The sequence below is a fragment of the Lissotriton helveticus genome, chromosome 5_1 (genome assembly GCF_964261635.1).
Source record: "Lissotriton helveticus chromosome 5_1, aLisHel1.1, whole genome shotgun sequence".
NCBI lineage: Eukaryota > Metazoa > Chordata > Amphibia > Caudata > Salamandridae > Lissotriton > Lissotriton helveticus.
Window position 1 is genome coordinate 497,198,687 of NC_136065.1, and position 21,862 is coordinate 497,220,548.

At 47.1% G+C, this 21,862-nt stretch overlaps 1 protein-coding gene across 2 annotated transcripts in view; it reads right to left on the reverse strand.

Annotated features, from left to right (window-relative positions):
* The window catches only part of VPS13D (vacuolar protein sorting 13 homolog D), a 2,979,414-nt gene that overhangs the window by 1,523,341 nt on the left and 1,434,211 nt on the right, over positions 1-21,862 (reverse strand). For both annotated transcript variants that reach the window (XM_078642819.1, XM_078642818.1), the window contains one exon: positions 8,976-9,128. In XM_078642819.1, the coding sequence (XP_078498945.1) occupies positions 8,976-9,128 (153 nt within the window). The remainder of the gene's footprint in view (positions 1-8,975; positions 9,129-21,862) is intronic.

The window sequence follows — 21,862 nt, forward strand, 5'->3', positions numbered from 1 at the left end:
TTCTCTTTGGCAAGGGCAAGTTCTTCCCTATGGATCCTCAGATTAGCTTCCTTCATCTTTGCCTCATGCTCTCTCCTCTGAGGGGAAGTCATCCTCCTCTGAGCAGGTGCATGAGAGGCACGAGAGTGCACAGATCTTATGGAGTCCCTAGAATGAGACCTATCTCTTCAAACTCCATAGTTAGGCCTGCTCAGGGTCAGTACTGGGGGTCCCCCAGATCCTTCCCTATGTAGGTCTAAGTTGGCCCTGGTTAGTCTGCTGACTACCTCAGGACCTTTGTCTGCCTCATCCCCAGAGGTTTCCCCTTCTTCCTCCTCCTCCTCCTGTACATTCTCTGTTTAGGGAGATCTGGATCACCAAGAGTACCTTCTAAGGGGGGCATGCTCCTATCTGGATTAGAGGGGAGGTACACAATTGTCTCATCTCCTGGAAACTGAGAGCTGCATATCTGGAAAGGACCTGTGGAGGGTCACTAACCACTAGGGGAGTCTCTGAAGACTCTCCATGGGTAGACATGCTTTCTAGTGAGGTGTAAGTGATGCACCTACCTACACTATGGGTTTTCCTACTGATCCCTTGCTAAGAGTTGTAGTCAGGGTGTGCTAGGCCCTTTCTACTACAACAGCTGGTTCAGTAGAACTCAGAGTATTTCTAAGCTTGTTATATGTACCTAGAGTACCTTATGTAATCTTTCAAATGATATTTCAAGATTATACGTGGTAAAAACAACAGCAAGCTCAAATCCCAACCGCTGCACACCAATGTGAGAAGTTGGCCTGATATATGATGCTCACTAGTTCTAGTGATCACCTTGTATCAGTCCAAACAACCCTTATGGTGATTGGTTGTAAGTCAAACTTATAGACCAGCTATCCTAATGGTAGCATGGACAAAGCAGTCTTAGGCTAAACTCTTTTGGCATGTGAAGCCAGCTGTTTTACCACAGTATAACCCCCTGAATACCAGATGAAAGGACACCACACAGGTTGTTATGAAAATAAACAGTATATTTATTAATAACAACACCTCTGAACTCTTTATGAGGTCAGAGGGCTAAGCACATGACAATCTCTTACGAAAAATACGACAAGTTGCACAAAATTACAATGGTGCCCTAGGGGCACGACAAACCATATACTAAGTAAGTGGAATGTGAGAGTCGATAAAAGGAATGGAGCTGTCCAGAGGCTGTAGGATCGATGGGACCATGCTACACTAACTTCAGGTAAGTAATGGGAGGCCCACGGGACGCGTGTGCAGAGTGTGAACTCACACGCGAGATGTGTAACAACGTCTATGGACAATACAGTTCAAGTAAAAGGTGAGTACGGACAATCCTGACTAGATAGGACTAAAACGACTGTGGAACTGGACACTAGGACAGTTAAACTACCCTTGAGCACCGAAATGCTCTTGTTACCTCACCCACGGACTGCGGGTGCGCAGGTGTCAAAGTGCGTCGGGTTCTCGCGTTGAAGTCTATGGAGCCTGAAAGAAAAGATGCTGCAGGCGACCAGGAGGAAGATGTCCAGTGCGATCCATGGGTGGATCGGTGAAGTAGAAGACCTGAAAGTAGAGGGGACAATGTTCACAGTCACTAGCCAGTGACTGGAGTGGAACCAGGAAGGAACCAGATGTCGACGTCGCGTTCAGGTGAAGAGAGGACGCTTGACTCTGCAGCCACGTGGACCAGGAGGTGTCTTCGACGACCAGGATGGAGGCACGAGCTGTCCCACGCAGGCTCTCGCTGTCGGCGGTGTTGGATCCGGAATCGGCGTCAACAGGCCTTGGCAAAGGCAAACCACGCGGTGAGTGGAGAAAGCGTCTGGTGCGGAATAGGAGAGTCCGGTGTGCCCCTCTTTTGGAAGGGAGCAAGGGCCAGTCTGGAGCAACCAGACCAGCAGCAAAGATTCAAAGGTTCGTTGTCTAGGAGGCCACTAGCCAGCCGGCAAGTGACCAGACGACGCGCCGAGCAGCAAACAAGCAGAAGGGCCCCACGCAGATCTCGTGGATGCTGGAGGGCTGATCTTCGGTGCAGGGGCTGCTCGGGGCTGGGGCTTCTCAATCCCCAAAGCACTTGGTCGAGTTTACCTCGGAAGTCATGCTGGAAGCGAAGTGCAGGTTCGTTCAAGATGGCCGGTCCCACGTGCCTCGTCGCACCCACGGGTCTCAGCTTTGCTGCAGATGTGGGTTGAGGTCGGAGAGGTCTGGGAATCCGGGTATCGTCGGGCTCTGAAGTCTGGATCCTCGAGGGAAGACGACAAAGTGAAGCCGCTGGACGCTTGATGGTGCCTGCAGTTGCAGGGTGGACACTCCTTGCCCACAAGGGAGATTCTTCAGTCTTCTGTGGAGCAGAACGTCGAAGGCCAGAGTTTCTTCTTGTTGAATAGTTCAGGATAATCTAATTTGGAATGGGACCATCTCCTACCTTTTTCCTGCTAAAGGGGGCTGCACTACTGACTAGGTCCCTCCCCTGGGTGGGACCAGGAAGGGGGGTGGTTACACCCCCTATCCTTTGTCCGGTTTCCCGCCAGAGCTGGGGCAGGGATGCCCCAGCAACTGGTTTGAACCGGTGTATGCACAGGGCACCTTGTGTGCCCCAGGCATGTCTCATTCCTTTCAGGCCTATCCTACCCAATACACAAAACCCTGTCTGGGGTGGTGCTAGCACCTCCCAAGGCAGGAAACCCTTTGTCCAAGCCGCCCTCGCTGGAAGGACTCCCAGCAGCAGGAGGTCAGACTTGTGTCTGTGGTGGCAGCATCCATTTTGTGATGCTGAGGCTCGAGTTAACTTTAACCGGGGTTCACAGTTACATACATGACGTGTCCCTATAGAAGGGTGGAATGCTACCCCCATCGCCAGAATTGGCGAGGGGGTAGTATTCCAAATCGTATGACACCTTACTCGACATGTTTTGATAATGTTATACCAGAGTTAGCATTTAACCGCGAGGTTGATAATGCACTTAAGAGTATATGGTATAGCGTTATCATGGAACAGCTTTTGGGACTTGGTTCCGCAAGCTGCAAACGGGCTCAGCTCATGCCAGAGCACCATCTCACATAATTCCAAGCACTCTGCCTTCAGGATTGATAAGGCCTTCCATAGGAGTGACTGATAGGAATATATGTGTCCATTTTAGGGTTAGATATAGGTATACTATATCTACAGCAAAGGGTGATTACACCACCTTGCCCCAGCTGTCGTGCAGCCAGTTGTGTCAGTTTTAGATGGCCAGCCAGGGGTGGCATAATACATGCTTCAGCCCCTGGTAGGCCCTGGGTACACCTACGCCCTGGGTACAGGGACTGATAAGGTGGCCCAGTACCAATTGGTAAATGCACCTAAAGTACATGGTTGTCAATTTAGAGAGAGAACAGCTAGGCTGTGGGTCTGATAAGCAGGCCCACAGCCAGGGAAAGTCATAAACCAGTGAAGCAAAAAGCAAAAATCTGGGGTGACCATAGGATTGCAGACCCCACTCTCCTACAGTATACCTGTATCTACCTATGTGTATATATATATATATATATATATATATATATATATATATATATATATATATATATATATATATATATATATATATATATATATATATATATATATAAATATATATATATAGACACATAATAACCTATAGGTCACTCCTGTGGCAGGCCTTGACAATCCTGAAAGCAGAGGGTTTGGTTCTGTGTCGGAGGGTGCCCTAGCATGAGCTGAGCCCCTCTGCAGCTTTCGGAATCGCCTTCCTTATAGCTGTTCTATGATATAGCCATACCATATACTCTTAAGTGCATTATAATCCTCGCAGTTAATGCTATCTTTGGAATGGCTTTATCAAAACATGTCGTGTTTGGTGTCAAACGTTTTTGCAATCCTACCCCTCCGCCAGTTCTGGCGGGGGGGGGGTAGAATTGCACCCTTCTAGAGGGAGAAGACATGCACACACTTACTTACCCGGTAAATTTTTATAAGAGCATCAGCATCACAAAATGGATACTGCTGCCAAAGACACGAGTCTGACCTCCTGCTGCTGGACGAAACTCTGGCAGGGGAGGCCTGGACAATAGGTTTCCTGTCCAGGGAGGCTTTAGTGTATTGGGGCAGGGTGGGTTGCATTCAGTGAATGCTTTTCAGACACTGCCTGGGGCACGCAAGGTGTCCCATGCATTTCCCAGTTCAAACCGGTTGCTGGGGCACTCAGTCCCAGGTCTGGCGTGAAACTGAACAAAGGGAAAGGGGTGTAACCACCCCCTCCCCAGGTCCTCCCATAGGTGGGACCCTAGAGTTAGTCCAACCCCTAAAGTTAGTATAAGTATAGGAACACAGTCACCGAGACTTTATATTACCCTGGCGAAACTCTGATACATAAATTTTGGACCTTCGACATTCCATATGGACTGGAAAGCGGAAGAAATCTCCCTCGGGGTCAAGGTGTAATTCCCCTATTCAAACAGGCACCAAATTAGCATCTTGCCGGTCTGTATTTTCAAGGCTCCCAACGGATCCCCAAGAATCTGCGACACAGGACACGGACTTCCAGACATCTCCGAGGCTGAGACGAGTCCCCAGCAAAGCTGAGACCTGTAGCTATCACGAGAGACGTGGGACCGGAACTCCTGGACATCCTGCACATTTACTAGTGCATCGACCTGCCGAGCTTTCCTGAAGTTGTTCATTGGGCTACTTGTAGTCCAAGCCCTGAGCACCTTTTGCCTCGAAGATTGTGGGCCTACACTCCACGAGTGTTCCGTGGGCCCGCTTTCAGCATTTCCGCTCAAGGCGCCTTCGCGATCCCTAGTCCGTTGGCTAGTGGGTCCCCACGAAGGAATCTACTTTCTTTCTAGGGCTTCCCTGGTTGTTCCAGACATGCCCTGACTCCACTCCAAAGGGTGAGTCCCTCAGACCTTGCTGGTCTGCTCCGAAGCCAATCTTTGCATCTTGCGTGGGTTGCTGTTGCCAAGGCCAGTTGGGTCCAATCCGGATACCGACGCTGCAGCAATCGACATCCGAAGTGGGACAGCTCGAATCCAGCTCCTGGTTGTCCTCGTGGCTTTAGAGTCAAGCTTCACCTCCTTCACTTGAAAGCACCCGACATTGGCTGGTATCTTCCTGTCGCCTTCCTGGTCACTGGCTAGTGACCCATACTCTGTCCCCTCTGCTTTCAGGTTCTTCAGATCTCCGATCCACCCTTGGATCCATCAGGACACTCTTCTCCTGGACGCCTGCAGCACTTCTTTGCAGCTCTCCATTGGACTTGACGACGAAACCCGACACGAAAAGACACCTATGCACCTGGCTTCCCTGGGTGAGGTGCTCCCGTGGGTCTTGACTCTCGATGTGTCCAGTTCTTAAAGGTTTTCACCGTAGTCCACTCCTAAGTGTCCTTAAACTTTAAAACTGTAAATTAAACTTTCTCCACAGAAGTCAATGGTGATTCGTGGCTGTATTTAGACACTGCACGCGTCCCCCGTGAGTCACCTGCGTCCCTACCTTGGGTGGTTCCTGGTTGCCCCAGCGGTTCTACAGGCTCTAGGCCTGGTCTCTGTGTTGAGAGCGGTACTTATACCACTTTCTTAGTATATGGTTTGAGAGGCCCCTAGGGCAAAATCATATACTGTGCTAATTTACTGTGTGCTATTTAAGTTCTTGTATTGTACTTTTGCCTCTAGCCTCATAAAGAGATTAGAGGGGCTGTGTTGAGAATAAATACATATATTTTATATATATATACCTTGTGTGGTGTACTTTCATTTGATTATTCAAGGGATTATAGACTGGTAAAACAAGCTGCTTTACATTCCTTCAAGACTTAGTCTGAAGGCTGCTCTCCACAGCTACCACTAGGATGGCTTTCTATAAAGGTTGTCTTAAACCTACCATCAATAAGGGTCGTTTGGACTGGTGCAAGGTGCCCACCAGAATAGTGGACATCATATGCCAGGTCAACTATCACACAGGGTATCTGCGCAACCACATCTGCAGGCACCGAAAAAAAGGAACTGACATCAGCACGTATTAGTGGTGCCTATATACGAATCTGCACATCACTTCCAGAAGAAAAAGTTACTTACCTTCGGTAAAGATGTATCTGTAAGAAACATACATTAGTTATAGATTAGTTATAGATTCCTCATCTTAGATTCACCCCCAGGCGTCAGAGTGGATCCGAAGATTTTTTACTGTAGCAGTACCCCTGCGCGTCGGTAGGTGGCGTCGGTCGACTCCGCTTCTGTCGTCGGCATAGTGGTTGCAGGGATGACGTTGCGCTATTGACTTAGACGCCGATCCTGCGTGCTGACACAAATTTTCCACGCCAGAAGCACAGAGCCATGCAAGATACTGCCCACTGGTGCACACAACTAGGGCCATGGAAGGGAGTTCCTATCCCTAGAAGTCAGTTTTGCAGAACAGGAAGGATGGGTGGGGTGGTAAGGAATCCATAACTAATGCATGTCTCTTACAGATACATCATTACCAAAGGTAAGTAACTTGTTCATCTGAAAGAGATCATTAGTTATAGATTTCTTATCTTAGAATAGATACCCCAGCAAGGCCAACCCCGGAGGTGGGTCTGCAAACTAAGTTCACAGCAGAAAGTCCAAAAAAGCCATCTCTCCAGACTTGGCTAAACAAGCAGTAATGATTTGTCCACATGGGCAGGGCTGCCCATGTGGCTGCCTGGCAGATGTCAAGCAACAGAACTCCACGTTCCAAAGCAGTTGAGGCTGCCGTTGCACAGGTAGAGTTGGCGCGCAGTCCAACTGGAGGTTCCTTTTTCGCCAAAGAACATAAGATTTTGATGCATAGGACAACCCATCGAGGGATGGTACATTTGTGGACGGCCCGACCTTTCTTGGCGCCCACATAACCCATGAAGAGTTGATCGTCCACCCGGAAATTCTTAGTACTGTCAAGGTAGAAGGACAGTGCACGCTTTGGGTGCAGATGGTTAAGTCTCTCCTCCTCTGTGGAAGGGTGCGGAGGAGGGAAAAAAGTGGGCAATCTGATGGACTGACCTAGGTGAAAAGAAGTAAACACTTTGGGCAGAAAAGAGGGCCTAGTGCGAAGGTCCACTTTGTCCGGATGAATTGCAAGAAAAGGATGCATGGAGCTCATACACCCTGCGAGCAGATGTGATTGCAATCAGGAAAGCGGTCTTCAAGGTAAGAAGACGAAGAAGACTAGTATGTAGTAGCTCGAAGGGAGCACATATAAGGAAAGTAAGAACAAGATTCAAGTTCCACTGGGGCATTACAAAACGAGACGGAGGAAAGAGATGAGTAATGCCCTTTAGGACTCTATTTACAATCGGAGACTTGAAAAGAGAAGGCTGATTAATAAGGGGCAGAAAGGCGGAGGTAAATCTTTAAGAGTGTCCAAAAGGTAACCTTTAAGAGTGTCCAGAGCAGACCCTGCTGGGCCAAAGAGAAAATGAAGAAGAGAACCTCTGAAAGAGGGGCGGAAAGGGGATCTACAGCCTTTGCTGTGCACCATGCCACAAATGTGTTCCATCTACAGGCGTCAACCATTTTAGTGGAGACGCCTGGCTGACAAGCACATAACAAACTTGGACGGAAGGTCAAAAACGGTCAACTGTCGCCGTTCAATCTCCAAGCAAGGAGGTGGAGGCAGGAGAGGTGCGGGTGGAGGAGCATACCCTGCTGCTGCAGCAGAAGATACTCCCAAAGAGTCAGTCGGATCGATGGCCATTATCAAGAGCTTGGGGTACCAGACTCTTTCTGCCAAGTCCAGAGCCACAAGAATGACTAGGGCCCGGTCACGCTTGATCTTCAGTACTCAGGGCAGACGTGGTACAGATAGAAAGGGGTACAGGAGGCCGCAACTCCATTTGTGACAAAAAGCATCGCCAAGTGAGAGCCGCCTTGGAAACTCCAAAGCGCAGACCTGCTGACATTGCGCGTACTCTTCGGTGGCGAAAAGATATAACCAAAGCTCTACCAACTGCTGAAAGAGACCTTGCACCACCTCTGAGTGAAGACGTCATTAGTGGTATACCAGGCACCGAAGGCTGAGTTTGTCCGCCCTACTTATTGGAAATCGCAATTATTACAGGAAGGGTGGCGTGCTGGGGTCAGCAGACCATCATGTGAGTGCTTTTAAATAAAGCAATATATTTTTTCTTTAAATGCTGCTCATTTTCCTTGAAAGAAAACAGGATGTGTTTAAAAAAACAAAAAAGAAAAGATTTATTTTTATTTTTTAAGAGTGGTTAGTGGTCCATGGCACTGCTGCCTGCTCTTTAACAAGATTATTTCAACCATTCTCAAAGGGGAAGCAGTCCATTCCCATTTGCAAATGAGTTACCACCAACTTTGAGTGGGAAATTACGAATGTTTTGCGACCGCATTTCAGTCGCACAACTTTTGTACATAACCCTTCTTTTCAGTATTTGGACGAGACGCCCAGAACACGCCCCTTCCAAATAACGAATCTCAAAATCCAAATTGCAATTCTGTAACAAGCTACCGAATCACAATTTGGTTTGGACATCCCAGAAAGCATCCTTCCGGTCGCACACGAAAAAAGTTGCGTACATGTGACCCTGAGAGTGATCCAAGTCTTACACTGTCAGTCAACAGTAACTTACTCCGCATTAGACCGAAACTGCTTAAAAATCATACCTTTCCCAGAATGTGGAGTGACACTTTGTCACAAATACATTCACAACAAATCTGACTTGCGCAATATAATTATTCTATGGTCGATCAGTCTTTTATGCATATGTGCTGATGATTGTCATTCTCTGTCTGCACAATACAAACTCTCAACGTAACAGGGTGGGAAACCTGAGGTTAAATATTTCATGGAAGAAGGATAAATACATTGTGCTCATCTTAAAAACAGCAAGGGGGATGATAAACCTAGCTTATTCCTTACATTCGATAAAACCACATTGTCAACTGATATTCTGACAATTTCGCAAACGTTCATTGCACAATATACGTACCTGTGCCGTAGTTTGTCTCTGACTTCAAACTGAAAAGGAATTTCTTCCCCCGGGAGGACTTCTAGCCATTGGCTTACATTGTGAGCATCATCAATAAAAGTTCGATTTCCCTCTGGAACTTCACCAGGGCTTCCACTGTAAGATAATGCTGCACTACAATTAAGATATAGAGATAAAAATTTAGCATCACGATGTGCGAAAATTATTTCAGAATTTTAAGTCAGTTTCACATTTGCTCTACTGAAGTGCAATGAGATGAATCTGAAGTCAGAGGGTCTGATTACCTGGGATAGTGCTAGGAAATCATGGTGATACATAAAAATCTATAATTTATTGTACAAAGCTAAAAACTAAAATGGAGCAGGGATTTCCACGCCTCTTTGGCTTTACTAAAATAAATAATTAAAAAAGGTAATGATGTTAGGATTAGTGATAGACATTTAAAAATATGTTTTTCTATATTTTGGTAACAAAAACAGGTTTCACATTGAATCTGGTAACCACTCAAGTGGCATAAACAAATACAAAAAGGCATTGGCTTCATGACTGATATCAGTTTGGCACCAAAGAGACTGGGAATAAATTCCATAAGGTTAAATGAAAACAACATGTTAAAAAGAGCATCACCACAGTCCTGTAAAGAGGAGGAGGAATCCAAAAAAAATATTCCTGCCCGATTTACAATGTTGCTTATTTTAAAATATTTATTCAATTAATTACCTCTGAATGCAGACATATTTAAGGCACATGGAGAGACTCTTCTTCTTTTACAGACAATAAATATATACTTTTAAACCTGTTTTATCATTTTCTTATATTTTAGTAAGTAAGTATTAGACTTGTACAGCGTGGACTAAACCCAAGGGCATCAAGGCGCTAATGAAACTTTAAAAGGAGAGCGAACTAGACAACATGCTCATACTGGAATGTGTGAAAAGAGCCAGGTTTTTAAGGTTTTACGGAAGAGAGCATGAGGCGCCTGACTAGAAAGCTCTTCCGGGAGGGCGTTCGACTGCCTGGCCGCAGCCAAGGAGAAGGCTCTACCTCCCCACCTGGACTTATTAAACCTGGACAATATTAACAGGTTTTTGTTTGAGGAGCGAAGAGGTCTACTGGGGACATACCGCTGGAACATCGCCATGATTCCCTCTGGGCCTAAGCCATAATAGGGATTGTGAGTCAGGCAGAGAGACTTAAACAGGATCCTTTGGTCAAGAGGCAACCAATGCAGTGACCTAAAGGAAGCTGTGACAGTATGAAATTTCGGAAGATTAATCACCAGCCTAGCCGCAGCATTCTGCACCATCTGCAAACGTCGCACTACACCCTTGTTAAGGCCCAGGTACAGGGCATTACAATAGTCAAGTCTGGACGTTACCAATGCAACAACAGCCTGCTTGCGCGCTTCGAAAGAAAGAAAATGAGCAATTTTTCTAAGGACCCTAATGATCCTAAAACAGGTTGATATGGTCCTGCTGACCTGACTGTGAGAAGTTGGCCTGGATATGATGTTCACTATTCTAGTGAACACCTTGCACCAGTCCAAACAACCCTTATGGTGATGGTTGTAAGTCAACCTTATAGACCAGCTATCCTAGTGGTAGCGTGGACAGAACAGTCTTAGGCTAAAAGACTCTTGAGGGCGTGTAAAGCCAGCTGTTTTACCATATGTAACCCCTTGAATATCAAATAAAAGGACACCACACAGGATATATATAAAATATATATGTATTTATTTACTAACACACTCCTCTGAACTCTTTACGAGATCAGAGGCAAAACCACATAACAAGTTATACTCAGAAATACTTTAAATAGCACAATTTACAGTTAGGCCCTAGGGGCGTGTAAAACCATATACTAAGTAAGTGGTGTAAGAACCACGACTTTGGAAAGGAGAAGGCCTAGGGCCTTGGGAATCGCTGGGGCTACATTATCTGACCCTTAGGTTAGGAGTAGGAGGCCCACAGGCGGCGCGTGCAGAGTCAGTACTCTCACGCGAGAGTCAATAGAAAGTCAATAGGAACGTAAAAAGGTAAGTAATGAAGTTTTAGGACACTTCTAGTCTAACTAGGATTACACAAGGAATTAGTTACTTACCTGTACACTATAGTTCTCCAGTATTATCTTTCATAGATTCACATGCTTGTATCTTCCCCGTCGTCATGGTGGGAGTCTCACGGTAACAGAATGACCAAAGCAGTATCATAGAGAAGATAAAACTGCATAGAAAATCCCATAGGGACTGTAGCATTTGGTAACCAGACCATGTCGTTATTTGGTCCAAAAGTCAGCCAATCAGCATTGCTGCCCTGACCTCACACTCCCCAGCAGAAGCTTCCTGCCTCAGATTTCCGTCCCCGAGTGAGAGACATGGATAAATACCGAGAACAGGTTCTGCCTGCGAAACGGGGAGGCGGCCGGGCGCATGTGAATCTATGAAAGATAATACTGGAGAACTATAGTGTACAGGTAAGTAACTAATTCCTTCTCCAGTATTACATCTTTCATAGATTCACATGCTTGTATCAGAGTAGTAAGCAGTGCTCACAAAGGTTTGCAGCGTTTCCAGGATAGAACCCAGAAGGAAGCTCTGCAGTAAAGCAATGTTAGAACAATACATATCACATAATACTAAGTATGTAGAGATATATGTATATACAAATATAAATGCAAGCATAAGGCAAAAGTACTGAATAGACAAATTAGCAGATAATCAAATTATACCTTATTGAAATAGGCGTTTCAAAACAGCTTGTCCCACTGCCGTGTCTTCTTTCCATGCAGTGTCCAGACAGTAGTGCTTGGTGAAAGAGTGCACACTCTTCCACGTCGCTGCTCTGCAGATGTCTGGCAGCGACACTCCTGCGAATAAGGCCATTGATGTCGCCATCTTCCTTGTGGAATGTGCATTCACTTTAGAAGAGAGCGGCTTTCCCGCTTTCTCATGACACTTCAGTATAGCCGATGATATCCATCTTGCAATACTCAGTCTTGATAGAGGAAGGCCTCTCCTTTGGCCTTCAAAAGCAATAAATAATTGTTTGGATTTGCGGAATGTCTTTGTTCGTTCAATGTAGAACTTCAAACATCTAGCAATGTCTAAAGAGTGCAATGCTCTTTCTGCATCAGTTGAGGGATTGCTGAAAAAGGTAGGCAAAATAATAGGCTCATTGAGGTGAAAAGACGTAGGGACTTTGGGTATGAAAGTAGGATTTGTCCTTAAAATAACCCTGTCCTGGCGAAATTGTAAAAAGGGTTCTTCCACTGAAAAGGCTTGAATTTCGCTAACCCTCCTTGCTGATGTTAAGGCGAGGAGCAGGGCTGTCTTCCATGAAAGAAACTGTAAGTCTGTGTTGTGGATAGGCTCGAATGGAGGCCTCATAAGTTGCGACAGGACTGTATTGAGGTGCCATGGCACTGGTGGGCGCCGAATGGGTGGAAAAACTCTAAAAAGTCCTTTAATGAACTCTTTTATTAGCCTGGAAGACCAGAGAGATGGCTCGTTTGGCTTTCTCCTGAAGCGTGATATTGCTGCTAAGTGTACCTTCGCCGAGGCATGCGACAGTCCTGCCTTAGATAGTGACAACAGGTAAGGTAGAATACCTTCAGGGTGTACTGTTAACGGATGCAAGTTTTGACTGTCACACCAGTGGCAGAAACGAGACCATTTAGCTGCATATGTCTTGTTGGTTGACATAGCTCTGGCTTGTGACAGAATATGTCTGCATTCTTGAGGAATGTTTAAGTCCTGGAATTCCCTCTCATGAGGTTCCATGCGGACAATTTTAGCGATTGTAGGTCCGGATGCAAAATCTGACCGTCTTTCATGGAAATGAGGTTCTGGAATGTCGGAAACTGTAGTTTGTTGCCCTTTGACATCCGTAGCAGTTCTGAATACCATGCCTGCCTCGGCCAGGCTGGTGCTATCAGTATGACCTGACACGGTTCCGACCTTATTTTGCGAAGTATTCGCGGTATCAGTGGAAACGGAGGGAACGCGTAGGCAAACATGTCCGTCCAATCCATGTGGAATGCGTTTCCCCTGGAATCTTGCTGAGGGTATCTGGACGCAAACTGGACGCACTTTGAGTTGTCCCTGGTTGCGAACAAGTCTAATGTGGGAGTGCCCCACCTTTGAAACACTCTGCGGAGCTGAGTGTCGTGCAGTTCCCATTCGTGCGTCACATTCGGAGTGCGACTCAGGGCATCTGCCCGTGTGTTGAGGATGCCCTGTATATGTTGCACTTGAATTGAAATGCCGTGGATTATCAGCCACTTCCAGATTCTTTGCGCCAACATCGACAGTTGTTTGGATCTTGTTCCACCCTGCTTCAGCAGATAAAACATAGTCGTGGTGCTGTCCGTTTGAATAAGCACCGATGCATGTCGTATCCTGGGTAGGAAGGCTTGGAGCCCCAGAAACACAGCTTTGAGTTCTAACATGTTTATGTGAAGCTGTGCCTCCCAGTCTGACCAGAGGCCCTGGATCTCCAGCTCCTGAAGATGTGCACCCCATCCTTGCAATGAGGCGTCCGTCGTCATCACGTAATTGTGATTCTGAGTCACAAAGGTTAAGCCCTGGTCCAAGTTCTTCTGTGCTTTCCACCATGACATGGCCACCTTCATACGGTTCGTGATGGTAATGCGATCCTCGAAGGTTCCTGTGGACTGAATCCACTGCTCGTCCAGTTGTTCCTGCAAAGGTCTCATCCGAAGACGGCAATTTGGTACCAGTGGGATGCAAGAAGATATCATCCCTAACATGGATTTGTATATTCTCACAGAAGTGAACCTTTTTGACTGAAGGGTCGTGGCCAGACCCATTATCTTTCTCATCCGTTCTTTGGAAGGATAAGCTTTCACTGCCTTGGTGCATATCCACGCTCCTAAGAAGTGAATGCCCTGGGCTGGAGTCAGCGAGGACTTCTCCAAGTTGGTCCTTAGTCCCAAGCGCCGAAACAGTCGAATGCAGCACTGGAGAGACGTTGCTGTTTCTCTGAAAGATGGACCTGTCACTAGCCAGTCGTCCAGATATGGATAAATGTAATGCCCTTGCAATCTTAAATGGGCTACCACTGGGGCCATGCATTTGGTGAACACCCTCGGGGCCGATTTGAGGCCGAATGGAAGGACCTTGAATTGAAAGTGGCGACTCTCCACGATCAATCTTAAATATCTTCTGTGCTTCCGATGAATTGGAATATGGAAGTATGCGTCCATGAGATCCAAAGACGCCATGTAGTCTTGTTCCTTTAACATTTGCAGGATCTCTTGCAAAGATAGCATTCTGAAGGGAATCTTTTTTATGTACTGATTCAGATCCCTCAAATCCAATACCTGTCTCCATTTCAGGGTTTGTTTCTTCTTGATGAGGAAGAAATGCGAGTAGAAGCCTTTCCCTCCGAGATGTTGCGGCACTTCTTCTATGGCTCCCTTTTGCAGAAGCGAGAGGACCTCTCTCTGCAATTCCTGACGATGTTGAGAGAGCCTGAGCACCGGGGGACGATCCGGTGGCATTTCTACAAATTCCAGGGTATGACCCCTGTTGATGACATCTAGAACCCATTTGTCCGATGTTATGGACGCCCAGTTGTTGAAGTATTGAGACAGATAGTGGTCGTTTTCCGGGATCTGCATTGTGGGGAGCGCCGGCCTGAAATCATTGACGTCTGTTAGACTGCTGATTCTTTCCTCTGGTGCCAGACTTGCCCCTAGATTGCTGCTGGTAAGAGGAGTTGTAGGGCTTGAACTGGGTGTTTGAGTTGTATTGCCGATAATTCTGTTGGTTATACGGCTGATATCTGTTGGTCTGATATGAGGATCTCTGATTGAATTGACCTCTTGTACCTCTTCTACGAAAGGACTGAAACCGTCCTTGTTGAAGAGATCCCAGCGCTCTAGCAGTATCCGTGTCAGATTTGATGCCTTGCAACGCCTCGTCTATATGTTTCCCAAATAAATTTTCGCCGTCAAACGGCATATCCACAATCTTCGCTTGCACCTCCGGACGAAATGAGGTAGCCTTAAGCCAGCCTTGTCTGCGAAGCGAAACTGCCCCAGCCATCTGTCTGAAAGCCATAGATGAAACGTCCATGGCGATGTCAATAGATTCAGCCGCAGACTTTGCTCCGTCTTTGAGGATGGCCACCGCTTCCTCTTTCCTATCTTCCGGTAGCGCAGACAGTATGGGTGCCAGATCTGACCACATTTGCCTGTTGAAACGGCTAATAAGGGCCATAGCATTGACTGCCTTAATAGTAGAGGCTGCCATGACCGCAAACCTCTTACCGGCCCCACCCATTCTCCTTCCTTCTTTGTCTGGTGGCACCAAGGAAGTAGCCACCGGGTTCTTTGAATTTCTCTGCGCCGCCTGCGTCACGACTGACTCCGGTCTGGGGTGTCCTATTAGACAGGCTGCAGCAGACTCTGGCGCTCTATACTTCTTTTCAATCCTTGGAACTGAAACCGCTATGGAAGCCGGTGTCTTCAAAATTTTTAGACCCTCTTCCCAAATATGAGGGATAATTGGAATAGATCGAGCTGATTTCCTGGCATCGTCCTTGAAATCATACAAGAAACAGTCTGTTTCTTTAACTTCCATATCTAATTTAAACCTCTTCGCCGCCTTTTCCATGATATCGTGGAACCCTCCGATGTCTTGAGGAGGAGAGGTGGATGGCAGTGGGGAAGGTGACGGGGCCGATGGCAAGATGTATTCATTCCCTTCCTGCCCCGAAGCATCATGAACAAGTTCCCCTTCTTCAGGTTGTTCATCCTTGTCGGATTCCGTTAGATCATCTCTTATTGTAACCACTGGCGGTGATCTCACCCCTTGCTCTTGAGTGGTATCTTTCGTCTTTGATGGCTGCGGAGAGGCTATCGGCGTAGCTGATTGAGGGGCATTTGCCTCCGGGAAACGACGGTAGTAGTCGTTTATCATGAATCTGAGGTCAGATACCAGAGATATCGGTATGGAAACTGTTTCCTGCCGCTCTTCCTCTCGTGATTCCTCTTGTTGCTCCTCTTCCTCATTATACTCACATGTGTCTTGGAAAGACTCATATCTGGAAGATTGAGTTCTGTCCTTAAAGGAGAATACCTCCTCCTCGTCTGTGTCCTGGCTCTTTATTTGGAGCTGTGAAGGACTGTAGGCGGCACCTGAGGACTCCTCTCCATCTGAGTCTTGTTCCAACAAAGAAGATGGTGGAAGAGGTGAAATCTTCGTCCATGATGTGAATTCCGCAGATTTGCTGATAGTCGCCGAACCCGTGGACGACTGAAAAGACCGGATAGAAATCATAGTCTTCGCCTGTGGTGACTTGAAAGCTTTTGCCGTTTTCAGAATAAATTTTCGTCGACGGTGCCGTCGACGACACCGTCGACGGAACCGTTGTCGACGGGTCCACCGTCGACATCCTCGTCGTCGAACCTTTCGTCGACGATGTCGTCGTCGTTGTCGTCGACGGTCTCTTCGTCGACGGGATAATCTTACTCGTCGACGTTGTTGTCGTCGACGTTGTCGACGTCGACGCTGCTTTAGATCCTGTCGTCGACGAAGCCGTCGTCGTCGACGAAGTCGTCGTCGACGGTGAAATCGTCGACGGAGCTGAAGGCTTTTCCACAGATTTTGAAGCAAAAGCTAGGGAACTGGTCGACGGAGCAGACCCTGTCCCTTTCTGATCTCACAGCTTCTTCAGAGGAGTAATAGGGAGAGATGACATTGCTTTCTCCTTAGATTTACTCTTTTTAGGCTCCACTTTCTCCTCAGGAATAGAGGCCTTTCTCTTCTTAGGTGTCAATTTAGCAGATTCCTCCCCAGAATCTGAGTCTGATATGGCCTTCTTCTTCTGAAGCCATAACAGCAAGCGAGCCTCTCTGTCTCTAAGAGTTTTGACAGAAAAAGTTCTACAGTATTTACAATCCTTAGCAACATGCTTAGGATGAAGACAGTATAGCCAGTCCTTATGAGGGTCTTCGGAGTAAAGCCTGGCCTTCCCACAGGATCTGCAAGGCCTGAACAGCCTCTTTTTAGAGCTTTCAGCCATATTGAAAAATATAGGCACACACAATACCTTAATCCAGTAGTCAGGATATAAGAAAACAAAAGGTCAAAAGTTCACTCAGGAACAGTAAACTGAGCAGAGCTCAGGGAGACTCCTTTCTCACACGAAGGCGGTTGTAAATCTGAGGCAGGAAGCTTCTGCTGGGGAGTGTGAGGTCAGGGCAGCAATGCTGATTGGCTGACTTTTGGACAAAATAACGACATGGTCTGGTTACTAAATGCTACAGTCCCTATGGGATTTTCTATGCAGTTTTATCTTCTCTATGATACTGCTTTGGTCATTCTGTTACCGTGAGACTCCCACCATGACGACGGGGAAGATACAAGCATGTGAATCTATGAAAGATGTAATACTGGAGAACTAGCAAAACTGGACACTAGGATAGTCAATCCCTACAGGAGCTCCGAAGTACTCGCGTTACCTCACCCACGGGCTGCGGGTGCATAGGTGTCAAAGTGTGTCGGGCTTTCTCGTCGTTTCCTATGGAGTCTCGGAAGAAGATGCTACAGGCGACCAGGAGGAAGATGTCCGGGTGGATCCAAGGATGGATCGGAGTTGAAGAAGACCTGATAGCGGAGGGGACAGAGTCTAGGTCACTAGCCAGTGACCGGGTGGAACCAGGAAAGAACCAGATGTCGTCAAGGAGCAATCAGGTGCAGATGTGAAGCTTGTCATTGCAGCCACGCGGACCAGGAGGCGTCGAGGTCGACCAGGTGCTGGAGAGGAGCTGTCCCACGAAGGTTCTCGCAGATGGAGGGGTCGGCTTCAAGATCGGAGCCAACAAGCCTAAGAAAAGGCAACCCACGCAGGATACACAAAAGGCTTCTGGTGTAGACCAGGAGGGTCTGAGGTACTTCACCTCTTCAGGGAAGCAAGGGCCAGTCTGGAGCAACCAGACCAGCGATGGATTTTCTCAAGGATCGTCGTCAGAGGGCTACTAGCCAACGGGCCAGCAACCGGACAACGCGTCGAGCAGAACACAAGCAGAAGGGCCCCACGCAGATCTCGTGGAGCGTTCTAAACCATTTGTCTGCCTTCTTTCCCAATTCTTGGGGAGAGGTCAGATCAGAGTCAATCAGGTACTGATGCAATAGCTGGTTTTGACAGTTGCTAAGGATTTGCTCTCTCATGATCAAATTATACAATCCTGTATAGTCCCTAACTTGACTTCCCAATAACCAGCCTTCCAAAGCCTTAGTGGCACAATCAACAAAATCAGTCCAGTCCTGAGGCTGTGTCTTCTGGGTGTCTCTGAACATCAACCTATACTGTTAAGTGGTTAGGCCAAACCCATCAATCAGAGCACTCTTCAGGACAGAGTAGTTGTTAGCATCCCCATCACTAACTGTGAGGAAATTATCTCTACCTTTTTCAGAAATGGAGAGCCATAAGATTGCTGCCCACTGACTTTGGGGTGCCTGCTGCACTTTGCAGGCCCTCTCCAAAGCAGTAATCCATTTGTGAATGTCATCCCCTTCTTTATAGGGGAGCACAATCTTGCTTAGGTGTCTATTTTCATAGGACCTATCTTTATCCTTAGGGATAGTGCTGCCACCAGTGGGTTCTAACCCACTCTCTCCATGCTCTCTAGCACGAGCACGCTTCTCTTTGGCCAGGGCAACCTCAAGTTCCTGTCTTTCAATCCTAAGAGCAGCTTCTCTCATATTTGCCTCATGTTCCCTTCTCTGAGGGGAAGTCATCCCTCTCTGAGGAAGGCCATGAGAGCTATTTGAAGCATGAGATCTGAGAGAGTCCCTGGAGTAGGATCTCCCTCTTCTCTGCCTCTGGTTAAGCCCACTTGGGGGTCTGTATGAGGGCTGCCCATACTGACTCCCATGTATGCTTAAGTTAGCCTGACTAAGCCTTCTGACTATGGTCTGACTGTTTGTCTCAGGGTCAGAATCATCTCCTTCTCCCCCTTCTTCCTCTTCCTCATCTGGAACTGGAGGATCCGTGGTATCCTCTGTGGAGGGCAGGACTTCATCTGTGCTACCTGAAGCACCTGAGTCAGGTGTCTTTTTAGCATCATACTCTTCTAAGAGCTCAACTAAGAATTTTAGGGTAGGGTTTGAACCCTGTTTTAGCCTTCTAGAAGTACACAATTGTCTCAATTCTTGGAAGGCTAAGGCTTCATATCTTGAAGCAGTCCCCAAGGGATCTACTTCTGCAGGCAGAGAACCACTGGGGTTCGCTGTCTGAGACATGGTTTCTAGTGAGGTGGGAGTGTTGCACCTACCCACACTATGTGTTTTCCTACAGAACCTATCTAGGAGTTGTAGTCAGGGTGTGCTAGGCCCAGGCTCTACAAAAGCTAAGTTCAGTAGAACTTAAGTATACTAAGACTTGTTTTTATATGTACCTACAGGTACCTATGTGATCTTTCAAATGATATCTTAAGATTACAAGTGGTAAAACAACAGAAAGCTCTAATCCCAACCGCTGCACACCAATGTGAGAAGTTGGCCTGGTATATGATGTTCACTATTCTAGTGAACACCTTGCACCAGTCCAAACAACCCTTATGGTGATGGTTGTAAGTCAACCTTATAGACCAGCTGTCCTAGTGGTAGCGTGGACAGAACAGTCTTAGGCTAAAAGACTCTTGAGGGCGTGTACAGCCAGCTGTTTTACCATATGTAACCCCTTGAATATCAAATGAAAGGACACCACACAGGATATATATATGTATTTATTTACTAACACACTCCTCTGAACTCTTTACGAGATCAGAGGCAAAACCACACAACAAGTTATACTCAGAAATACTTTAAATAGCACAATTAACAGTTAGGCCCTAGGAGCGCGTAAAACCATATACTAAGTAAGTGGTATAAGAACCACGACTTTGGAAAGGAGAAGGCCTAGGGCCTTGGGAATCGCTGGGGCTACACTATCTGACCCTTAGGTTAGGAGTAGGAGGCCCACAGGCGGCGCGTGCAGAGTCAGTACTCTTACGCGAGAGTCAATAGAAAGTCAATAGGAACGTAAAAATGTAAGTAATGAAGTTTTAGGACACTTCCGGTCTAACTAGGATTACACAACTAGCAAAACTGGACACTAGGATAGTCAATCCCTACAGGACCACCGAAGTACTCGCGTTACCTCACCCACGGGCTGCGGGTGCATAGGTGTCAAAGTGTGTCGGGCTTTCTCGTCGTTTCCTATGGAGCCTCGGAAGAAGATGCTACAGGCGACCAGGAGGAAGATGTCCGGGTGGATCCAAGGATGGATCGGAGTTGAAGAAGACCTGAAAGCGGAGGGGACAGAGTCTAGGTCACTAGCCAGTGACCGGGTGGAACCAGATGTCGTCGAGGAGCAATCAGGTGCAGATGTGAAGCTTGTCGTTGCAGCCACGCGGACCAGGAGGCGTCAAGGACGACCAGGTGCTGGAGAGGCGCTGTCCCACGAAGGTTTTCGCAGATGGAGGGGTCGGCTTCAAGATCGGAGCCAACAAGCCTAAGCAAAGGCAACCCACGCAGGATACACAAAAGGCTTCTGGTGCAGACCAGGAGGGTCTGAGGTACTTCACCTCTTCAGGAAAGCAAGGGCCAGTCTGGAGCAACCAGACCAGCGATGGATTTTCTCAAGGATCGTCGTCAAAGGGCTACTAGCCAACGGGCCAGCGACCGGACAACGAGTCGAGCAGAACACAAGCAGAAGGGCCCCACGCAGATCTCGTGGAGTGTGGAGGGCTGGTCTTCGGTGCAGGTGGAGCTCGGTGTCCAGAATTGGCGAGGGGGTAGTATTCCAAAGCGTATGACACCTTACATGACATGTTTAGATAAAGCCAAACCAAAGTTAGCATTCAACTGCCAGGATTATAATGCACTTAAGAGTATATGGTATGGCAATATCATAGAACAGCTATAAGGACATGGTTCCGAAAGCTGCAGACAGGCTCAGCTCATGCTAGAGCACCATCTCACACATAACCAAGCACTCTGCCTCCAGGATTGTTAAGGCCTGCCATAGGAGTGACTTATAGGTTACTGTGTGTCTATATATAAGGGTAGATATAGGAATACTATACCTAAGCAAGGGGTGATTACACGACCTTGCCTCAGCTGAGTGATCAGCCAGTTGTATCAGTTTGAGTGGCCAGCCAGGGGTGGCGCAATACATGCTGCAGCCCCTGGTAGGCCTTGGTTACACCGATGCCCTGAGTACCTATGGTACACTTTTACAGGGGCTGATAAGGTGAACCAATTCCCAATTGTGGATGTACCTAGAGTACATGGTGTGAATTAAGAGAGAGTGCATCTGGGCTGTGGGTCTGATTAGCAGGCCCACAGCCACATCCAAGTCGAAAACCAGTAAAGCAAAAGAAAAAAGTGGGGATGACCATAGGAAGCAGGCCCTACTCTCCTACACTGACGATCCAGAGAAATGGAATTATCAACTATGACTCCTAATTTCTTTCCATGTGAAACCGGACAGGGACATGCACCTAGACTGGCCGGCCACCAGTCGGTAGACCAAATATCCAGTTTAATGCCGAAGACCAGGACCTCAGTCTTGTCTCCATTTAATTTCATGAAATTTTCCACCATCCAGGAGGAGACGGCCTGCATGCAGTTCATAAAATTGAGGGCAGAGTCCCTGATGTTCTGAGTAATGGAGACCATTATTTCGGTGTCGTAACAAGAAAATGAGTTTCAGGCCAGTGTATGATCAAGCAAGTAGATGGAACTAAATACAATAGGAAGAGGCAGAAGATAAAAGAGAAAGGAACACAAAACTATTCATTTTATATATGAGATGTCTGTAAACAGCCGTCTCAACCCTTAAAATGTCTACGCCCATGAATTTAAATGGGCAATT